Below are 11,314 nucleotides of genomic sequence, written 5' to 3'. Positions count from 1 at the left end.
CTGAAATGTTGCGAACGGCAGGAAATCAGCGAAACGGGAACGCTGCTCCTCACTTTTCTGGAATAAATGGGTGTGTGGTGGGATCCGGTGATCAGATCAGCGCTCCGCTGGCCGGAAATATGCATGGCTTGGCCGGAGCTTTTGGCCAGGTTCGGTTGCGCGCGAAAAAAAGCGAAAAATTTGAATGTGCTCTCGTCAGTGTCAGGGATTGAAAGATCCCCTCCTCCAAGCCGGCACATACATATTGTATCTCTTCTCGGACCCTTCCCTCCGCCCCCCCAAAAAAACAAAAACCCAGGGCGTGTGCAGCGGAGCGGAGAGCTCGGAAATTAATTCAGTTGCAGGCGAAGGCGCGTACTTCTGCCGTTGTGTTTGCTTTGTTTCCATTTCGCCACCGTCGAACCACGGGTCAGTTGGGATCGAAATCCCGGGTTCAGATGCCTCATCCTATAACCCCTCCGCGCACACAAACATATACACATATATTCATATATATGTTCCGAGCATATATAATAGGCGTGACAAGCGCGTTACGCTCCGTTGAGGCCAAAAATAATCAAAGACTTGAGTCGAGACGATTGCGATGACGATCAAGTGATGGGCTGATGATCGGGGGTGGCAGGGGGTGTACACTGATGGGAATGTGATTCATATAGAAATATATATATATTTTATATATTCATACATGATAAATCCATATACATTTAAAGTTGCTAAGAAAATTTAATTCCAAATTAAAATTTTCTTTATTAAAGATTTTTGATATGCTTTTCGGTTGTGGTTTCGGTTTTTTTCCAGTGTAGTGGGAGTAATAGACGTAAGACTTAAGTAGCGGGAGTACGGGAGTTGGGGAAGTTATGATAATTACACCGTGTCAGACGTGAAATTTCAATTTTTTGCTGCTCATTCCCATTTCTTTAATTTTTTGTTGGCCGTTTAACGAGCTCATCTCGGAGGCACTCTGAAAATTGTATCAGAATGTCTTGTGGCATGGGACATAATGAACGATAATGAACTCAGGGCGGTTCAGGTGAACTTCTCTGCTGGAGGTTGAGGTTAAGATACAGATACAGATACAGATACAGATACCGAGTCCATACAGCGAGGTTGTCGCGAAAACTTAGAAAAATACTTAACATATCTATTGATAATTCACATTCAAAGTTAAACAGAAGTGTAAGTACAATAGCTTAATCAAAACGAGTTTTAATGTCCTCGGACGCCTCAAAGCCACCTGTAAAGCCGAACTGAATAAGGATAAAGAGGTACGATATTATGGCAGACAGAATGAGAAGAATGAACTCATTATTGAGATGGAAAAATCCCAATACTTTGATCTCCAGTCGTTGTGTTTGCAGCTGACCGAGAAAGGTTTCAACCTGGCCAAGTTAATATGATTAAAATATGTAATTAGTGAATAGCAATCAATAGCAAACTCACACTCTTATCCCATCGCTCATCCAAATCGCTGCAAACGATATCCAAAGGCAATTTCTTTGGCACTTCTGACTGCCTCACCGTATAATCCGCACACATATTGAGCATTACTAGATTAGCAAATTTAACAAATGCCATGACAATGGACACCAAGAGCACCTCGTCGTCGTTCAGAAAATGCAGAATATATTGGTACAGCATTAGGCAGATATTTATGAAGTTTAGGTAGATATAGAAGAGGATCTGCCATTGCAGACTCCGACGAAAGGAGTTGGTGACTTGGTACAGTTCACTGTAGATAGCGGCACACTCGTCCAACTCATCGGCAAAATCGCACAGGAGTCGCATCCTGCGATACTTAGTCATACGATATCTTTCGTCCTGCGACTCTATGGGCTCCATTCGCTTCAGAATGGCAATGATATTGGTGGCCATATGTTCGTACAGTATTCCGGACACCAAAAATCCCAGGAAGCAGGCATCGAGGACACAGAGCGTTCCAAGCCACATGTAGATGCCAAAACCAGTGGCCACCTTTTGACTGATATCATCGAAGTGCTGGGTTTCAAACAGAGGTATTACTTCGTGGAAACAACCGCACAAGGTGAAGAACAACTTTAGCAAGAAGAAAACCACAAATTTCGTTGGGAACAGGTGCCGCAGCCGCGTAGTCAAGCATATCCTTTGGTAGAGCGCCAAATATCTATTTAACACCTCTCGGAATTGGTTCTCGGACCTTGCCTGGATCACAAAGGATATGACTGCCAAAATGGACACCGACATAGACTGGGCCAGAGCAAAGACATCCGCATAGCTCTCCAATCGTTTGCCTATTACGGCTGAGGTCAACATTGGCCATACTCCCGCGTATATCATAACCACAATGCAGCGCCACAGGATGTGCAGGAAGCGATTTCTGCTGCCCTGTTTGGGCGCCTTCAGCTGCAGCTTATCCCGGTCCAAGCTGGAGGAGAGCACCAGAAGACCACGGGCACAACGATATAGCCACAAGAGCAGCAAACGCGACCAGCTTTCCGCTCGTTTCCCGGCCATAGCCGAGCTGGAACTGAACATGCAGCCTGGCTAATGACATGTCCATGTCCTGGCGTCCAGGGGATTGCGATAAGGAGCTGAAGCTATCGGCCCTGCTGTTGATTTTATTAATTGAATGTGTGGATATCGGCAATTGCCATTCACGCTCCGCTGAGTGCCTCGCTGACTGATTGGCCCCAAGAACTGGACTCGACTCGACTCTCTGGTCTCGGAACTCGGCAATCGATGATGATGGACAGGCCAGCCCCTGGACTCATACCCATGTCCATGCCCAGGCCCAGATCCACTTGGGAACTTGGGCCCTGTTCTCGCTTGCCCTTCAGGCACACTGGCACCCAGCAGATGGTGCTCGAGAAATAAAACCATCATCGGCACAACAAAAAATGGGCGTAAATTGATATTTATGCCCGTGTCAATAAAGTTGTTTTGGGTTGATGGACATCTGAAATCGGCCGACATTCTCATTGGACTTTTGTAACGAGGTGAATGGTCGAATGAGTGGGAAAACCTATTCCTAGGAAACTACTCACACAGTTTCTGGAAAGAAACTTCCATCGAAGTAGTTTAAATAATTCCAATGAAAACTAAAACTATTTCATTTAATAAATATTCTTAAATTCTGTCGATTTATTGAACGTTGTTATTATAATTGCTCGAATTTATTTTACTCTGTACATTTATTCAATATTGTTATATTGTACTAATTGCTCGTATTTATCAACCAAAAAACGAGTGGACAATCGATCAGTTTTAGGCTTTATCTAAGTTATTTGTTATTTGTTATTTAGAGCAATTAGTTAATTTTACGCATTATCTTCGAGTGTTAACACCTAGTTACCTGAGTACACAACCTAAATGTTGATTAGCCAACAAAGTTATATTTATTCTACAATTAATTTGCAAACATATTTAATAATCTAAACAGAGCAGCATTATATTACCGAGTAAATATTTAAAAGTCTTTTTATGAGTTTGTGTATGTAAACAAGTATCGCCATATCGACATATGTCAAATATTCTTATCATTGGAATCCAGTTTACTGCTTATCAATGTGTTCAATGTTCATTTGATTTTCCCGGAACGCTTCAATGCAAACTTCATTTCAATTTCAATTCACTCGTGGGCAATTAGTAAGGCGATGACTTCTCGGCGCAAGTCCCTTTCATTTAATGTGTTTTGCTGCTTAAATGGAAATGGGATGAGTGGGAGTAGTAGTGGATGGAGCAGTGCTCCCACTTCCATTCCCATTCCCACTGCTATTTTCCATTTTCGCGCCCCTCCACACACCCAATTGTATTGCAAGTTGCCAAACACGTTTGCCGGGCATTAGAATAGCTCCACTCGAAGTCAACGAACTCGCAGCTGTACGAGTTGTTTTCCAATATCCCAGCCAGTCAGCCAGCCAGCCAGCCAGCTAGCTAGCCAGAAGAACCCAAGAAGGAAGTCGTGAGCCTCGGGAGCCTCTGTGCTGGCAACTGGCAATAGAAAAACAACGGAGTCAACAGCCTTCGGCAAATCCAGTTGCAAGTTGCGAGTGGGGCTAGATGTTGCATACAGCAAAGCACCGGCAACATCGGCGATCAGCAACTAGCAACTGGCAACGGGCAACGGGCAACTGGCGACGGGCAACAGGTCTAGTCCTGGTCGGATCGACAGCCACCATAGCAGGCAGGCACATTAACTTTAACAACCGGCGAGGAGCTGCCGCAGCAACTCTCGGCTCGAAATGGGCGTGCAACAAGCCTGGGCCCCCAATAACTGGTTTTCCTAGATAGATATAGACAGATAACACCGGCTAGAAAGTCGCTGCACAAGCCGCGGCTCCAAGTCCCCAGGTCGCCAAGCTGCAGAAGCAACATCAGCGGGAGCAGCATCCTTCAACCAGTTTACGTACAGTTCGCGTCCGTGTTATTACAGTCCCCAAGTACATGGAGTAATTGCATGGACCATGGAGCAGGCCTGACCCCAGCTTAAGTCTCCAGCCTAGTCAGTCTTCAGTCTTCGGTCTTCGGTCGACAGTACCCAGTTCCCGTGATGACCGAGCTGGTGATGTGGATCGCTTTTGGGATGGGGCTGCACCGGAACAAATCCAAATTGATTTACTGGCTGTAAAACTGTAAAACTAAAAGCTAAATGAATTAGCCACAGCACGTAATAAAAGATCTTGTTAGGTGTTTAGGATCCCGAATTTTCGAAAATAATGCATTCGAGGTGTATTACAGGAAATTGAAGTTGTAATTTACTGTATATAGAGAGAAAAGATTGGATATATATAGTTGAGGAATATATTATTAAAATATTATTATATAATATAAGATATACATCAAAGTACCTTCACCTAAGGAGAATACATAGTGGCGAAATGTAGCTGGAGCACAGTTAAATCAAAGCTAGATTGCTTTGCTTTTCTTATATTTATGTCCAATTTAATTCGATTTTTTTTCAGTGTGATTTTATAGCATGATGCTAGAGCTGCTGCATCTGTGCATCGGGCAATGAACCGATGGAAAGACAATAGGAGCAGGTCCAGAGCCAAGCCCAGATCTCGGACAGAGGCCAATCTATAGCTTTGGATGCCTATGCTCCAGCTTCAGCTTCAGCTCCAAGCTGCTCCTCTTGTGTTGTTTTGCTAAATTGGAAATAATTGCCTCGAGGCAGGCAGCGGCAGAATTGCACGTGTGCACTTTCCAGGGGCGATGGCAGTTTTAAGGGATTTTGTTTTAAACAATCCATTTATTATATATAAAGAAATTGCAAGTTTGTTATCATCTTTATTTTTGGTAAATTCTCAAACCTTAGGATCACGGTAATAAGTAGGCTTTAATATTTGAGGAGAGTCCTTACCCCCAAAACATTCTCTGTCCCCTTTTAACCACTGCCGTCCTTGTCAGTTGTTATAGCATTCGCTGCTGTTATCATTGTCATCGGTAGTTGTTGCTGTTGTTGTCGTATGCTATGACATAAAGTAATCGAAAAGAGCGCAAAAAAAAGGAAGGCAAGCGAGCGAGTCTGCAAAAGCAAACACAGTAAGCGATGTGTAGAAAATAAAGCGGAGAGGAGAGTCGCGAAAAATAATAATAACAATAAAGTCGAGTACGGCAAAATAAAAAAGTACAGGGGAAAGGTTCAACGACATTGCGAGATTAGAGAGCATTCACATGCGACTACGCAACAGCAGCAACAACTCCAGCGACAACAACAACCACAGGGCGGAGAGAGTGGATACCATATGCACATTTAAATATTTAAGTGACGGAGAGAGCAGAAGAGAGGAGAACGAATAAATAACGAAACAACGACAACGCATAGAGCACGAAAACAACAAAAAAAAAGAGCATCACATGGATTTTTATGTTGATGTTCGATGGGCGGCGGCTGGCGGCTTAAGCTTGGGCAAGGGGTGCGGCGGGGGAGCAAGGACAGGGGGCGGGCGGGCAGAAAGGGACGGGGCGAGTCAGGGACAGGGACATCAACAACAACAAGGGACTCCAAAACAGAGACAGCGACAGGAAAATGTTTTCCATTGTCTATGCCCGTTGGAGAAAAACTAAATGCAGCCAGATGGAGCCTAAGTTGGATCGTGCAATGCACTGGAAAAAACTGTGCGAGAATCTAGGTATTTCAATGCTTAAAACCAATCTGAAAGTAGAAAAGGTTATTACTTTTCTGTCGTTTAAAGTTAAACAAGCGGTAGGGCAATAAATTTCCGTAAAGATAGCTTAAAGATGTAAATACATTTAGCATGCATAATTCAATTTAATTATAGCTTAATAAATTTATTGATTTATTTGCTTTCTTATTTTTTAATTACATTTCTTAGCGCTTCCCAATATTTGTTCAATTGGAATGATGTAAGGCCCCTTAAAATGTCTTGAAAATGATTTTATTTATATGAAGATCGTTGAACTGCGTTTGTTAATTGGAAATAAAATACCTGGATGATGAGTTGCAGTGCAGGAGTTGGAGTCACTGCAGTTGCGGGAGACATGCCCCATGCGTTCGCATAAGCAGCAGCAACAAATACAGAAATAGGAAAGCGCTGTGAGTGGGGGAGTGGCTGAAGTGCGGGGGGGTGGGGAGTCGGAAGGGGTGCATAAAGGCCCATGCAAATGCAGTTCCTGTACCCCTCCCCCACCATCACAGAACGCTACCCCCTTTAACAACCAAACATTTTGGCGTGTGTTGCACAAAATGCCTCACTTGGATGCGTTGCTATTTCAAGCCACAAACAGACACAGCTCCACATAAAGATCCCGATCTCGATCCCGATCCAGATGCAACCCCTGCATAGTTGACAGAAGGAAGGGCTAGAAGTCGGCGGCATTTGCTTACACTCAATTTGGATATTTAATTACGAGTGCGGATGGGGAATCTTTGGGGCCCATCACCCGCCTGGTGGTCGTCAATAAAAAATGTTGGAAGTCAGATGGGGCACACTCGTAGAACCGACTAATGCATACCTTATATACAGCGAGCATTGATGGAACTAGTTAATTCTAATACCTATTTGCATATCCGCTCTATCTTTAAAACCCAATTGACCAAGCAGTAGGATTTTATTACCTTACAAGCATATTACTACTAGCACAAATCCGCCCAACTATAGCATACCTCTTGCCCATAACCAAGATACCCTCTCAATCGAAACGAGAAAGGGGTTAGAGAACCCAACGGGGGACAGAGAGGATGTTCGATTTGATTAGGTTTTCAAAATTCGATTCTCCAACGGCAACGGAATTTATTTGTTTTGCCGCCTGTGTGAGAAAATAAACATGAAGCATCCCCGGTATCAGACGAGTCTTGGCCATAAACTCCGGAAAAATAGTGGTGGTAAGGGGGTGGGCAAAGGGTTCGAAGTGGGGAACCTGATCCCTGGGACTTTCTTTCTTTCCAACCATCCATGCGTTTGTCTCGCCTTTGTTTGTTATCACTTGAAGTTTGAGCAGTTTTTAGGAATTGATTAAGGCGGCATTTGTTTACGAGCAACAGGTAAACAGTGAGAGAAATGGGGAAGACAAAGAGAGAATCGGCTAAGGAAAGGGAAGGAGAAAAGAAGGGGTTCCGGAGTTGACCAGACAGGGGAGGGAAGTCGACAAACTTTCCGTTTAAATGCTTTTACAGTTGAATTGCAAGCATGTTCTGAACGGCAGTTTTCGTACCTGGTACTTGCACATTTCAAGGGGTATATTGTATTTCAGCAGACTGACATCTGGTTTGCTTTTTTCTATATGTAATGTACTTGTATGGTATATGTAGATGCGTTCTACCTTGATTAATTATCTTAAAGGTTGGATATAATTATATATAAATTATGAGCTGTTACCAACTTTTCAGACAGAAACTATCCACTATCTGCAATGAGTATCTTATAGTCTTATAATGGTACAGTTTGGATCTTTCGGATTGTTTTGTGAAATGTTCTGTATGTTACATGACGACTTCGGAATCGTCTACTTCTCCGCTCCAGCTGGATTCAGATCGTTTGGGTTCTGTGCTGATCAACCAAACCATGACGGATAACTGACGCGGCCAGCACACCTGACAATTTCTTAATGAGAGCAACATCAACAGGGCTCAAAGGCGGCAGGAAGCCAAGCGATAAAACCAAACCAAACCAAGTCAAAAAAGAAGCGAGAACGATCCCAAAAACAAGCAGGAAAGCAAAGCAAGCGCAACGGATGACGGATGTCCTGCAGCGGAGTAATGGCCAAAACGAGTCAGAACAAAACGGAGCGCAGCACATAACTAACTGCAGTAAAAATGTAAATAATGCAAAACATTTTCTCACCGCGTTTCGCTGCGCCGCACTTTTCAGGCTTCCCCACAATTCCCTATATCTTTTTTCATTCGATTTTTATAACTTGACAAACCCCTCGTTTTCCACCGGAAGGGAACTTGTTCCATGGGAAATTAAATGCAAGTGCTAGGCGGGCAGAACAGCAAAAATCTCAAATCACGTGAGAGAGACCAGCAGAGCTTTCTAATTGCGATGACAGTCAGAACGAGCAGCAGCAGCAGCTGTGAGATACAAGATACGCGACGATACCAGATACAAAATGCATAGACGGATGGATGGATGGATGGATAGCTGTCCAGGTCGCAACATATGGACGCAGAAACTGAGATGACCTTTTTTCCAATAATAAATGGATATGCATATATATATCCCTATAGCGTCTGCTGGTGTGTGCACTTCCCCCCGCCCAACCCATTTGTAAGGAAATTTAATCAAGCGTTTAATGCCGCGGTGGAACGTCCAGGGAACATAATACACAGGCCATGAGCAGTGATCGTAGGGGAGGGGTGGATACACTCAGAGAAAGGGTCCTTTTCGATAATGGGGATTTGAATTTCATGCTTGTGAGCCCATCAAAATGTCTCAATTAATATATGCACTCTATTATAAGCTGATAAAAGTATACACTGCTTTATGGTTGTAACATTTCATAACTAGTTTATTTTAATATTGAATTTTTGTCGTTTGATACCATCTATTAACTATCATTGTAAATATTTAGCCAGCCAATTACGAAGCTGACGTGACTAATATTTGTTTGCTAATAAAGTGTTAACAACTTGGTAAAACATATCGGAATTGAAGAGTGATGATCTTGTCATTGTATTTCAAATAAACATCTGCATTTACTAACGGATTTTAATATATCCATTAGGATAGCACTATGGTACATAGTACTGGCACTACTTTTTGCAGTGCATTTAGGGTGGATGAGGGGCTTGGCCCGAGCGAGGGCGTTTTTAGTGATGCTGAACAGGGTTCTACTGGGTTGGGTTGGGTTGGGTTTGGGTTCGGGTTCGGTTCGGTTCGGGTCGGGTTCGGGTTCGGGTTTTCTGAGTGCTTGATGTGCCTGTCATATGTCAGTTCGTCTCCTCTTCTTCTTCTTTTTGTCCTCTCACCTACGACGCTGGTTAATGACATTTTGCAGTTAATTGCTGCCGCTGTTGCTGCTTTTGCTGCCATATGGGCCATGGTCATGGCTTGGGCCCTGCTCGGGATCGAATCCAAGAGATCGGGAGCCCGGCGTTTAGGTCTGGTAAACGAATATGCGTCTGTGCGATGCATTTCCAGGCAATGTAATTTGACTACATTAACTGAATATGCCATAACATGATCAGGCGAAAAGAGAAAGGCCCAAAGGGGCTGCGGACTACTCCCTCGCAGGGAGTGAGGGAGGGTCTCGACCTCTAATGATGCTGTGTCAGTGCCCAATCCATCCATCAGACCCAGTGCCAAGTACAGTTTCAGTCGGGCAAACGCATGAATGATAGTTTAGATACAAATGTCTTAAAAATTGGTTAAAACCTACCTATTTCAATCAATATTACAAACAAATCTTATAGAAGAGAATAATGCAAATACGTGCTTGTTATCGGTTATTTATTTATCATTTACAATAATGTGTACATTTATTAAAGGACATAGCAATAAATTCCTTCTAAGAAGTAAATATACCATAGCTTCTCCATAAAGTGTGGCTATCTTTTGATTGTCCCACAATATATCCACACTGTCAATATTTAATCACAATTCCATGTTTACTTCTTTACAAGTCAAATAAAAGATATGCATTTAATTGCGCCCATTTCTTATTTTATATTTCAATCGCCGTTGATGAAATTAGTCACAATTGAATGCAATATAATCGTTGGGAATTTAACATGCTCAAATCTGACAGTTTCGATGGGTTCGCCCACATATCAACTGTCATTATCGGATCATTTGGATGTCAGGCTACCATTGTTGAGGATCCCCTTCCCCCGCCTTTCTCATCTTTTTGGCGCGCACCTTTCCCCGTCGGCCAGCAGGTATGTAATATCCTAGAGAGACAACAGCGAACAGGAATCAGATCCAAGTAGGCAGGTACAACGAGCCTTAGCCGAGCTGGCTTGGGGAGTGGGGGGAAGTCCACGGCGAGGGACGTAGGCGTAGGACGCGGAACGTAGGAGGTAGCGTAACCGGCAATATATATATTGGCAGCAAACCCGTTTTTATAATGTCAATTCGAATCCTACACGTTCATGTCCATCCACACGCATTAAGCGCGACAGTCGCAAGTCCAAATGATGACGATCACCGGCGACAGAGAACGAGAGAGAACGAGAATCGGCGACGGGAAAGAGACGGGGCTATCGCCACAGAAAGAGACGGCGAATGGAGCGGGGCAAGGAACAAGGAACTGGCAACTGGGAAAGGTACCAGGGAATGGGGATGAGTCGCTCGTTGGCGTTGAATTTGATTTTGATTTCACCTGAGTGGCTGAGCCTGCCCCTGCCCTTTTGTTGTTCTCCTTTTATCGAGTCGAGTATTTTTGTTTTCTGATTTTCTCCTTCTGCTCTGCTTACCGTGTTCCTTTTAGTGTTTTTGTTTTTGATTGTCAACCAACGCAGCAAACAAATGCAAAGCAACGACCTACGACTTCTCACCGTGAGTTGTGTATTGTTCCTGCGCTTTGTCCTTTTTTTATTAGGGTACAGTGGTAATTGGATAATATTTTCATGCATGCTTTAAGATTTGGTTTTAAGATGGCAAACAAAAAATGTGTTTTCTTTTCTTTATATTTTAGTTGGCTGATACAAGTAGGTAAAATCACTTAAGGTTGAGAAAGGTTTGTAGTTCATACTGTAGTTTTTTACTTGTCTCACAAATTATGAAAAAAGTTGTAAAAATTAAAAAAAAAATTGATTACAATCTATAAATTTTGATATTTCTAATTATTTCATAGTGCATATATTTTAATGGGCTGCTATTCCACAATCGAGAGGTGGACATTTTCGGGTGACCACTGTTGTTATTGCTGATCATTA

General features: G+C 43.1%; 1 protein-coding gene across 1 annotated transcript; it reads right to left on the bottom strand.

Annotated features, from left to right (window-relative positions):
• Positions 1 to 1,190: 1,190 nt before the first annotated feature.
• On the bottom strand, positions 1,191 to 2,704 carry LOC6607338 (gustatory receptor for bitter taste 93a). Its single transcript, XM_002032075.2, has 2 exons — positions 1,441 to 2,704; positions 1,191 to 1,379 (listed from the first exon to the last, which is right to left on the bottom strand). The coding sequence occupies exons 1-2, from the start codon at positions 2,509 to 2,511 to the stop codon at positions 1,191 to 1,193; spliced, it is 1,260 nt and encodes a 419-aa protein (XP_002032111.1). The 5' UTR covers positions 2,512 to 2,704.
• Positions 2,705 to 11,314: the final 8,610 nt, after the last annotated feature.

The sequence above is a fragment of the Drosophila sechellia genome, chromosome 3R (assembly GCF_004382195.2).
Source record: "Drosophila sechellia strain sech25 chromosome 3R, ASM438219v1, whole genome shotgun sequence".
NCBI lineage: Eukaryota > Metazoa > Arthropoda > Insecta > Diptera > Drosophilidae > Drosophila > Drosophila sechellia.
Note: the sequence above shows the minus strand (reverse complement) of the source record. Positions and strands in the feature narration are given on the sequence as shown.